At 47.2% G+C, this 12258-nt stretch overlaps 1 protein-coding gene across 1 annotated transcript; it reads left to right on the top strand.

Moving 5' to 3' along the window:
- Positions 1-1556: 1556 nt before the first annotated feature.
- On the top strand, positions 1557-11544 carry FAM167A (family with sequence similarity 167 member A; the record flags this gene model as incomplete). The annotated part of the gene is made up of 2 exons (XM_079532672.1): positions 1557-1928; positions 11281-11544. The coding sequence occupies 2 exons, from the start codon at positions 1557-1559 to the stop codon at positions 11542-11544; spliced, it is 636 nt and encodes a 211-aa protein (XP_079388798.1).
- Between the last annotated feature and the right edge of the window lie 714 nt (positions 11545-12258).

Below are 12258 nucleotides of genomic sequence, written 5' to 3'. Positions count from 1 at the left end.
CTGACTCTCTGAATGGGCTGCCCTCTTCTCGCCCCTCCCTGTGATTTATTTTTCAGCAGAAGAAAGAAAATTGTGCTGCTCCAGGCATGAGAGCTCTTGGCTTCAAACTGGTGTAGTATCTGGGCTTGCTCCCACTCACCGTAAAACCCTCATTAACATAAATAGGAGCAGGAACAAGACCACAACATGAGTAATTCTCCACCCCCAGACTGTCTGTGTGTATATTATCAACTACTCATTCAGCCCATGTGCCTCCACACAATTGTGGGATAAATCTTGCTCGCTGTTGGTGTTTATTTTAAATTGAATCTTCTTTCTGAAAAGGTTCGAGAGGCATAATTATGGTCTGGGTTTCAGAGCTGCACACGTCTTTGTGGGCACACATAGCAGGGAGGAGAATGGCTGAGTTAACTCGTATCGCTGTGTTTTAGTGCATCCAGCTAGAAACTGCGTATCCTGGCTGGTCTTTCTGGGCATATTACCAGGCAGGCAGAAAGTATTTTGTTTTGTGTTTGACATGTAGACGAGAGCTCTGGATCTATTCCTAGCTCAGCTGCAGATGAATATATGACCTTGAGAATGTCTCTTATCTGATCCCACCTGAAATGTATGCAGCAGCTGCCTGAGTTTAACTCCCACAGAGGTATTCAAGTCCTGGCTTTGGCCCAAGCTAGCTGACCCTCTCCCAAACACTACAGAGTTGCAGTTTGGAAGTTAGCACGGGTGATGGACCATTTCCAATTGGTATACTGGGGATAGTCAGAGATGGAAACCACAAGTCCAGATTTCCCTGAGAGTAAGCATCTGAGCCCATCCACACCAGTGTCCCAGTTACTCCCAGAACTGGCCAGGGGCCATGCTCCTGCCCCAGGCTCACTGGATGGGTGGAATCTGATTCCCATGGCTAGAGGCTGGTGTCCTTAGCAAGCCTAAATCTAAACCCAAATCTGTGAAACTGAGCAAGAAAATAAATAAATAAGTAAACACATAAACAAGTGAAGACATTTTTCCAGCTCTCCCTTTGGCTCAAACTCCTGGGAGAAGTTTACGTTGCCTTACTTTATCTGTGCCTATCTTGCATAAGTGAAAAGAAATAGGACTGCCAAGCAGGACACCCCATCACCCAGCAATAGCCACTGCTGGCTCCAGAGGACGTTGGGCAGTATGGTTTGTCCTCAGAAGGGTGTGTGAATGTGTCCTGGCCTCATTGGCAACCTTTTCACAGCCCCTTAAGTATTGGAGATGTAGGTAACCAGAGCTCCACTAAGAGCTGGAGCCTGTCTGTTCCTGCCCATGAAGCAGATAGCTGAGATGAGGTAACACACCTTGGCACTGTGCCTTTCCCAAAGCCAGTGCTCTGCAAGAGCTGTCTCTCCCTTCTTGCTCCCTTTTCCTTTTAAAAGTGGAAAACAATCCTCTGTTTTTCTTCTAGGTATTCACCCAGGTTTGGTGTGGGGCTTGAGCAGGAGCTCTCATCCAAGACCTGGCCATTAGGGCATCCTACCCCACCTCCGACCCTTGGGATCCCACCCCATGCCGTTTGACCCCCAGGGAGAATGTCCCTACCTAAAATCCAGATAGAAGAGGCCCTGGACAGAACAGATGCTGGCACTGGAAGTGCTGTTCCTCCTGATGATCACCTAAGGAGCCTCAAGGCCCTGACTGAGAAGCTGAGGCTGGAAACAAGACGCCCATCCTACCTAGAGTGGAAGGCAAAGCTGGAGGAGCAAGCATGGAAGAGCCCCCAACCCGTTGGGGATGAGGAGGGGAACGAGGCCAAAAAGGGCACAGAGGACACTGTCCCTCTAAGAAATGTGCAGCTGCATCTCAACGGGAGCCCTGCCCAGGACAAGGTGACACTTACCTCAGGGAAAATAGGCGACTTTGAGAGCATCGATGAAGCTTTGACGTGGCTCAGGAAGGAACTGGTAAGTGGTTTCCTGTCCCAGATAGATAGCACTCTTTTTCAAGAGAAAAATGAAGGAAATGAGTAGCTCCTTGTTCCCACCTGCCTTCTGTACCTGGTGGAAAGGCAACCATTAGTCACAGCAGCTGCTGTGGGGGGCTGTGGGGAAGGGAAAGGTGAATGACAGCATCTACTGCCTCAGAGAAGAAGCTGGGCCAACCTCACTGTCCTTGCTGGGATCCCAAATGTTCAGGGAATACCGTAGCTTTTATTAGCTGAGATTTTCAGCAGTTTGCTTCTTCTGCTTCTCTAATCACACGTCAACACTCATATGAATACAGAAGGTGTGACACATGGATGTAGCTGCTGCAATAGCCCTTCTCTGAGGGGGTTCAGGAAGGGATGTTACACCAAGGCTGTAGAAAGGAACGTGCCTAGCAAGACCTGTCCCCTAGATTTACTCTTGCTTCTTGAGGCTGTCAGTATCCTCAGTGGGATACTGTCTGCAGAGTGCTGCATTTGACAAGCATCTGCTAATATAATCTCCAAATGATTGCCTATTTCCCTCTTTTTTGCTCTTTTCCTTTTTTTTTTTTTTTTTTTTTTTTTTTTCTCCAACTCATAACCTCCTATGAGATTTTGGGGCAACCTGCTTCTCCCAGGTTATTTCTGCCCTGCCCTCAGTGCTTCTTTTTGTTTCACATTACTCTGTGACATCTAAGAAAGCGTATTTTCCTTCCCCTGCTGCATGTACAATGCCAGAGCCTGATCTCAGAACCCTCCTCAGCCAACTCTTACAAGTTTGTCTCCTTCATTAGGCTCTGGTTGATATTTCTGTCAGCCCTTCGTATCAGACAGGCACACCATCTTACATAAATCCCTATTTATGGTAGTTAAAAACTGATTGAAGGACTGGAGACCTTCTATCTCTCCAAAGCAAGGAGGTGGCCGGTGGCTTTCTGAGGGGACATGGCCAACACGGGGGCCAGAGCCATACAGCCTTCACTGCCCTGGCTCCATGCAGTTCAAGGGCAATCAAAAATGCTGTTAACCATGATTCAAGGAGAAGAAAACAAGACATAAATGCTACGTATACCCTAGGAAAATAAACAGAGCTAGGGCACAGACACTAGAAGAAGCTCAACTTTGACGTGTTGCATTGCTGTCAGGATCTTCATAGCACTGCCCCAAGCTGTTCCCAGCCCAGTTTGGGAATCTGGGGACATTTCCCAGGAAGAAGCATAGATATATCCTTCATGGAGTCCAGAGGAGGTCAGTAGGATAGACAGCCCAACTGGAGCAGCCGTTTTCAGGCTGGAGAATAGGGCCCTTCACATGTATAGGAACAAGAGACTGAGACTTCACTTCCCTTCTAGAATGAAAATGCAAATAGAATGAAATTATTTGGCTCATGTAACTGGAAACTGGCTATAATGGATATCACGTGACTCTGTTGCCTAATTAGATGTTTGCCTGTGATTGCCAATAGCGGTTGCAGTTGTTTGGAGAGAAGCAATCTTTGCAGCACAGTCCCCAAGGACTGGGAAAGCATGTGGGCTTCAGATCACAGAATCACCAAGGTTGGAAAAGACCTACAAGATCATCTAGCCCAACCGTCCACCTACCACCAGTAGTTCTCACTCAACCATGTCCCTCAACACAAAATCCAGACGTTCCTTGAGCACCTCCAGGGTCGGTGACTCCACCACCTCCCTGGGCAGCCCATTCCAGCACCTGACCACTCTGAGAGAAGTAGTATTTCCTAACGTCCAGCCTGAATTTCCCCTGGTGAAACTTGAGGCCAGATACACCTGAGGACATGTTCCTGTGCAAGGGCTTTGGTTTTGATAAGCACTGAAAGTCTCTGAAGAAAACTTCCCATGCAAAACGTTTTTTAAACACATCTGTGAGTTCTGCTCCAAAGAATGTTTGTTTGACAAATTTTTGTTGCTCTCGCTGTTTTTGCCAAGATCTCTAAAGTACTTACTGACAGAAATGGTCCTGGATGTCAATTTTGGTGGTCGAGATGTTTCTCAGGACCGTGGCTTTTGGAAGACAAAAGCAGAACTTCAGGAATCCTGGAATATAACAAAGTGTTCTGAGTCAATCTCATTGTTTTAGGATGAGAGGTTAAATTGCATCAGGGGAGGCCCAGGCTGGATACTGGGAACAATTTCTTCTTCAGAAGAGTGGTGCTTCATTAGCACAGGCTGCCCAGAGAGGTGGAGGGATCACCATCCTTGGAAGTGTTCAGCAAGTATATAGAGATGTGGCACTGAGTGACATGATCAGTGGACATGGTGGTAATGGATTGAGATTGGACTGCATGATCTTAGAGGTCTTTTCCAACCTGGATGATTCTATGGTTCTATGATTCCCACTCAGGGCTCTGGAGAGAAATCAGCTCCTAATCTCAGCCCTGAACCCAGGTCCATGCTTGCATCTGTGATGAATTCTCACATTCACAGAGGACTAGATGTAAAACCCAAGTCTCAAAATGCCTGGAGACGGGAAGGGATTTTTCCTTCTTAGAGTCGCAGTTTTTAAAGCGTTTGCTTTGTTCTTTGGTCTTCTGCCAAAAGTATAAATTGTCTTAGAGTCCAATTCTACCCTTTAGACTGGGGTGTGGTACATCAAACATCATCTGATGAGAATCTAAAGTTTAAATTAAGGAAGAAAAAGGGCAAAGTAAACCCTATTTTTTCCTCACTTTCCATTTTCCTCTGTCTTAATTATACCAGTCTTTGCTGGATTTGGACGTGACTCATGTAATTTAGAACAATTTCCCCAAAAGAGAGAGCATGTATTTGACTGACCACATAGTGGAACAGCTATGTTGGAGGCAGTGCTGTTGGTCAGAGCTGCCAGCGAGGCCATCGTTTCACAGAGTGCTGGAACAAAAAGACACATTTCACATTACATCTCAAGAGTGAAAAGAATTTTCTTTTTTGTATACTAACAAGCTTCCATTCATCACAACCAGGATTTTTCCTTGTTTACCACCATTTCATGATAGTAGAGCAAACAGGAAGGTTCAGAGCAGGATATGGTTGTTTGAGTTTCTACATATACTTAAGGCAGGATCATGGAATCCTAGAATGCTAGAATGCTAGAATGCTAGAATCATAGAATCATAGAATCCTAGAATGGCTTGGCTTGAAAGGGACCTCAAAAATCATCTACTTTCAAGCCTCTGCTGTGGACAGAGTTGCCAACCACTAGATCAGGGACAAGGATCCAAGACCAGAAAGGCCAGGAAGGGCTCCAGTACCCATCCATTTGCTATGGTCACCCTAATTGGGAAATAAATCCTTCCAGTCTTCCTTAATGTAAGAGAGGAAAGATGAAGGAGGCCAGGGCTCGGTGGCTGTGCTGTGTTTTGGCTTTCCTTGCTCTACTATTACAGACACAGCCCATGTGAATAACTGGGCAGCTTTTTGAAGAGCATCCAAAAATGATCCAGTAGTCATAGCTGGGGTGAAATCTGCTTCTGTCGTGCTGCTTTCCATCACAGGATGAATTCTTCCCATTTTATGCAGTCCTCCAAGAGAAGGCAAATTAGTGTATGTAGGATTCATCTACCTAACGGAAGGGCAAAAGCTGCTGCGTGTCCAGAAAAAAAGTGGACCAGCAGCCTGTGCTCTTGGAATGCAGCAGTGCAGGATGTACATCTCCATCCCTCACACTGTGCAATCCTGTCTCAGCTACAAGCACATTTAGGCAAGGTTGGTTCACTAGCATGGCCCCAGCATGGTTCTGGCTTGTACCAGTTAGCACCCTGCCAAACAGCTAGAGCTTCAGGAGTTTGCACATGCTCCCAATAAGCAGTTTGTATTAGATCACACAATTCTGGAAGCAAAGTGAATTTAATGTGTATACCCATATTTCCACTTAGCAGAATAGGCCATAAGAATTGGCCATACGAATTAAAGCTACCTGCTAAATCTGAAGCATTACTCCCAGTTCACAAAATGAGTGTCATCCCATGCTGCAGGGAATTTGCATCCATGTGTCCAGAATCTGCTCAGGTTCAGGTTCAGCCACGTTCAGGCTCCTCCCATTCAGAAGCAAAGTGAGGGACAAACCCAAGGTCTTACTGAGCATCTGCTGCTCTTGGTCCTTCTCCCCAGGTGACCCATCTCAGTGCCTGATGCTGCCATTTGCACACAAAGATCTGGCCCTGATATAGAAGACTGAATATGCCCACTGAGCTCCAGCCAGCCCCATCAGCTGGCACCTGCTGGGAATCTGGCTCTGAGAAGCTGATTTATTCGGACATGCAAATTCCTGCTCTTGTTTTTGTGCTGAGAGGCTCTGTGTAGGTGTATGAGCAAATTGCAGTACTCAGCATGTGTTGAACTGCCTGAAGGCTGGAACAGTTCTCCCTTCCTGCCTCCTGTCTCTTCTTTGCCCTCTTTGCCTTTCTCATGTCAAATGTGGCTGCTTTTCATCAGTGCTGAAATAGTTTCAAACTAAAGGAGGGGAGATTTATATTGGATATAAGGAAGAAGTTATTTACAATACGGGCTGTGAGGCACTGGCACAGGTTGCACAGAGATGAGATGGATGCCCCATCCCTGCAGACAGCCGAGGTCAGGGGATGGGCTCTGAGCACTGGTGGAGCTGTGGGTGTCCCTGTTCAGTGCAGGGAGTGGGACAGATGGCCTTGAAGGATCCCTCCCAACTCAAACCATCCTATGAACAATATTTTGCTGGTCAGACAGACAGAAAAGCCACATTGAAGTGCAGAGGTGACTGGACTGGTGGAGGACTAAACCTGAGAGTGGCTGAATTCCCAACGGATTTCTTCCAATAGGTTGAGCAAACGTTACTTGATCCTAATAAAACAGCCAACAAGGGTGGCATAGACCCTAACGATTATCACTGTCTCCATTTCAGACCAATTTGCTTTCCCCATCAGGAGCAGCGTGACTTGTCAGCATGGTCCAGATATTATTCTGAGTTTTTACATCAATATTAGTTGAACAAGAGCTTTTAAGAGAGATTCTAAACAACAGGGTGACACCCACAGTGTCATCATGAGCTTCGTTGCTGAAGCAATGATTAGGTGCCTTGTTTCAGACTGTGGGTTGCACCACAAGGGCGTGAGCATCCAAAATTAGCCACAGCAGGGTGTCATCTGAGCACCTTTGAAGATGAAGCCTCAAATCTAAACACAGACCTAACCAATTTCTCTGAAGTGTTTTGGCAAGGGTTTAATGACCGGCCTCTGCTCAAATCCAAGTGGTTGCACCCAGTTGGGAAGGCACCACTTCACCTTTCATTTTCTTTTGATCTTTTGGATCCATGGAAGCAACCCTTTCTCCACTGATCACTACTCTGAGCTTCAGGTTGGGAACCTGTCCATGGGACACTTCTGTCTTGGGAAGAGGTGCCAAGGAGTTCTGTGACACCTCCATATCCTGGAATGGTCTCTGTTGCTATTTCCCTCCATAGCAGCACAGCTGGAGGTGGACTAACGGCAGTGGGAACACTGATAGTGTCTGCAACCATACAGACAGCCCATGGTTAGAGACAAACTTGGAGATAAACCTAGGCTGCATCCTGAGCTGCAGCTGAATATTTGGGGTAAGCCACCTAGACTGGACAAAAGGCAAGGACGCATCCAAAATCTTCCCTCCCTCCCTCAATTTAAACATTCCTGGAAGACTCAGAGGCCCAACCCAAACAGAAAATCCTTCCTAAGACTCGCTCATTCAGATATCTGTGGTTTTGTGATTCAATTTGCTGATTGTAGCCGGTCCTCTGCCAGGAAGGGCTTGGGTTTGGTTCCCTTTCCCAGACCCACACAGCTCTTCGCCTGCTGGAGCTGGGCTGGAAAGAGGCAGGGAACATTGTTAAAAAGTGGTTTGTGCAAGCAAGAAATACGTGAGATTGCTTCTGCACTTGGCATGCAAAACTTGGAAACGATGCATGGCTGCTGCTGCGTCTGCCCTGTGGATTCCTAGGGGACACTGCAGAGTGTGTGGGATCTGTTGTCGTCCCATTGAGTTGCATTATAGTAGCTGTCCCTGTGGGTGAGCTGCATAAACCAAAAACCCACAGCTAGCTGTGATGCAGCCCCTGTAATCCCATTAAGTCTTTCCAGGAAGCTTTTGGAGCTTGCTGATCTAGCAGTTCTCCTTTTTGAAAGAGGATTTCTAGTGATGGCTTGGTCCTCGGTGTGGGACATCTTACGTGTCTCTAATACTCATGAGAAGCTTGTAGGAAAAGGAAGGAGAATTGGTATTTCTGGGTTCTGATCCAGATCCTGCTAAGATTTTGGGTGTTTATGAACAAAGCACATCACTTTCCTGTGGACTGCCCAGTCCTGTCCATCATCACCTCCTCAGACAAGGCAAATCCTGTATCTCCTGGTGGTCATCTTTTAGTAAGTCATTACAATACGTTGTTCCTCATCCATCCTCCTTGCTTTCCTGGAGGGCAGAAAGGGACTTTTTCTCCCTGGGAAATCAACATATCTGACATCTTTTGCCCTGCTCCCCCACTGATCCCCAGAGCATAGCAAGGGCTTGTCTAGGACAAGAAATGATCAATGTAGGTGGGTGCAGATTTTGCCCCACACAGCTCTCCCCCTCCTATACAGGAGGACTTGTGGTTGGCATGGCAGTGGGAGATGCCAATTTCCACAAACACCAGGGTATGGTGGAGGAAGTGAATGAAGACTGCAGATGGAGCACTGGAGGACAAAACTGGGATCTAACACCGACAGCCCAAGCAGCTTTGTCTGTGAACTTGCATAAAAGCAAAATGTTTTCTTAGAAAAGCAGAGAAAGAACTGGTTCAGAAACATGGCTTGTAGGGGGGAAATAGCAATCTTCATTTATGCCTTTCCATAATGGCCTCTTAATTAATTTTTAAACCCTTTTCATATTTTTTTATCCCATGTTCATCAAAACCTTTCATGAAAGCATTTGTTGACGTTTCTTACATAGCTTGATCAACTGACAAGAAACACTGACCAAAGGTTAGATCAGTAACATCCGTGATCACCTTCCTGATAAAATGTCAAGTTGCAGAGCTCATTGTGAAACAGGGGAAAATATCATGAGTATGAACATTTTTTTCATTGCAACTCACATGGGGGAAGAAAAGCTCCCTGAGTGGCGTTGCTCTGCTCAGTGCAAGGAAATAGTGGTTTTCAGAGCACAGTAAATTGCCCCAGCCATGACAACCATTCAAAGGGAAGTTCAGAGTGAAATTTATACAAAACTAACTGAAACTTCTGCAGGCAACAGAGCTGGAGTCCAGTTGCTGGCTGAGAGCACCAGGCGAGGTCCTCCATGGTGTCTCCATGGTGCAGGAGAGAGAAGAGCCTTGCTTGGCTCGGATTGACTTCCATTATTAACGTCAGCTCTTGGCTTGAGCTCTGAGGATTGCAAAGGGCTTCCCAGACAAACAGCTGCAGAAAACACCTGGAGCAGAGCCAAGCTCTTCCCTATGAGCCTTTCAACCTCCTAAAGCTTCACCTTGCTGTGAGACTGGCGGTGCTGCAAAGGCCAATCCTGATCTCTTTGAAGGCATTGCCTGGAGCAGGAGGGATTGTGCCACAAACCAAAGCAATGGCAGTGCTACCCTGGTTGATAGCCTGGTTGCAGCATCCCCCTCTTCATGTATCACAAAGACCTTGTGTAGAAACACCAGGGCCACCTGTGGAGCATTCTGATGTGAATTTTACCTCCTCCTTTCCTCTCTGCAGTTTCATGTTCCAGCCACCAACCAGGAATAAAATTACCTCTCACTCCTATCTTCTGCACCCATAAACAAAACAGCTTGTTTTCATGCCTGGGGGCAAATTGGTATGACCTGGCCATGCCCATGCTGTTAGGATACAGGCAAAGTGGTTGCATCCCAATGCCTACCAAGGATGAATCCTACTACGTCTGCTTCTGAGGAGTGCCTATGGTGAATCACTTAGGGCTGTGTGATAGACTCAGCTCAGAGGATGCCAGGACCTTCCTCACAATCAAGCACAGAGAAAGACTTTGTTGCCATGCACAATTTCACATATTAATATACTTGTAGTCTGGGTCTATTTCTGAACTTCTCATTCAGACCACGGGGAGCCAAGAAACCAGTGATCCAAAGCTGTCCCAGTGCCTCAGCAACCTTATTGTAAAATTTTCCTTATATCCAATCTAAATTTCTCCTCTTTTAGTTTGAAACCATTTCCCCTTGTCTCATCACAACAGACCCTGCTAAAGAATCTGTCCCTTCTTCCTCACAGCCCCCCCTGAGATATTGAAAGGCTGCAGAGCATCTCATGCACAGGGACGTTGCTGAGGACTGCACATATCTATTGGGAGGAGAAAATAAAGACAAAACCAGGAGCCTTGGTACATGACTGTTTTTTTTTTTCAGCCTGTAATGCTCCCTCCATGTTTCCAAGAGCTAAAGACTGATTCACGCCACAGGGTTCACCCTGATCTGTTTGGCTTCTTTCCCAGCACTCCGTTTTCTCTGTGGCTTTTGTGGTTTGTTGCTGTTCTGCGAGGAGGGATGTGGGGTGCGAAGTGGGTTTTGACTTCTTGGCATTGGCTGCACTGACTGCTGCTTCTGCTTTCCAGATGAGGGCTGATGTTCACCATGAATCTTGCCAGGTGTTCACCTCCTCCCTTTGCCTCTCCCAGTATCCTGTGACAATTTTCTGCTCAGTTATAAGCTGGAATTTAAAATAGTAATAATAATAATACATCCATTTCTTTTCATCACTTAAGTCTTCCACCTTTCAGAGTTAGACACCAGGGGAGCATAAACCTTCTGAAACACTGAGCCCATGGGATAGATATTCTCCTTCCCATGGGAAACACAGAGGCCCCATCCCAAGATCTGTGTGCAATCAGAGAGATGAGCCACAGGGGATGCTGACAGCCATGTTCCCTTCTGCCATGAACCAGCCTGGATTTACACAGGCTGGAAATCTGTGCCAAGTAGTTGGGAATCTGTTCTCTGGGGTCTTTTAATTGGTGCTTTCCACCTCTAATTTCTACTTCTCACCCTGTGGCTGCTCCCTTGTGAGCAAAATTAATTTGGGCTTTGTTTAAGGTTGAGATGGAGGCTCTGAAGCTTGCACTGACTGATATCCCATTCAACAGCCTTGGCATGGCTGGATTTAACTCCCAGTGCTCCTGGAAATCTGACCAAGCACAGACTGCTAATGCTAAAGATTCATCATCCTGACCTGAGATGCACTGCAGGGAATTCTCTAGCCTCCCTCCCAGCTCTTTGCATCTCTATCAAAGCTACATTTCTCATGACTTGCTGCAGCCTCCAGCAAGGACCGCTACGAGGAACGCATTGCTGCGCCTTTGCTGATCCTCTCTTCCCTCCCCCCTCTCTGTCGTGTGTTCCAGGCAGAAATGCGCCTGCAGGACCAGCAGCTGGCCAGGCAGCTGATGCGCCTCCGCAGCGACATCAACAAGCTGAAGATCGAGCAGACCTGCCACCTCCACCAGCGCATGCTCAACGACGCCACGTATGAGCTGGAGGAGAGGGACGAGCTGGCGGATCTCTTCTGTGATTTCCCCCTTGTCAACTCCTTCAGCCTCTCCACGCCTCTCAAGCTCATCGGGGTCACCAAGATGAACATCAACTCGCGCCGGTTCTCGCTGTGTTGAAGAGGGAAGGATGAGGGAGAAAGAGAGAGGTTCGGGCTCTCTCTGCCTAATGGCTGGGCACAAAGAGGCCTCGGAGGGCAGAGGGATCAGGAGCAAACGGGGAACCCACCGCTGGTCTTGGTGTCAGGGCAAGGCAGCAGAATATGGCACCAGGATGGCTCAGAGATGCCCTTTGGGAAGAGAGGACCTGCAGGAAGCACGGAGAGCATCTGAGCCCAGCGATTGCTCTTAGCCTGTTCTTTTGCAAAGCCCCTTCTCCCCTTTATCCTCTCCCTGCAGTAAAAAAGGTGGATGCATCTCCAGTGTGGTTGGTTGTACTCAGAAGTCCAAGGGGAGGTTTAAAGATCAGCCAGAAAGCAAGGGAAAAACCCCCCTTCCCTTTTCTTTTACCTTCTCCCAGGCTAGAGCTGTGGCTTCAGAAAATACCTCTCTCTTCCCTAGATGTTTCCTCAGATCTCCATCTTCTGCCTCTGCTGCTCCGGGCAGGAGGTCTCTGGGGCTGCTTCAGTTGGAAAGATGGTTCCAAGTGGAAAGAATTCATCAAGTGAGGGACAGCGGGTTAAATGTATCCCCAAATGCGGTGAGAATGTGCTTTCTGGCTTGTTCTGTTGAGTCCAGTGTATTCTACCTTAATTTTGCCTGTGGTATCTATTATGGATGGATTGTGGACACATTTATGTAGCCTTTAGATGGACAGGAGTCACTTGTGTGCCC

This window comes from Tetrao urogallus, assembly GCF_951394365.1.
Source record: "Tetrao urogallus genome assembly, chromosome: 2".
Taxonomy (NCBI): domain Eukaryota; kingdom Metazoa; phylum Chordata; class Aves; order Galliformes; family Phasianidae; genus Tetrao; species Tetrao urogallus.
The sequence above is the reverse complement of the archived record's forward strand: the minus strand, read 5'-3'. Positions and strand labels throughout refer to the sequence as shown.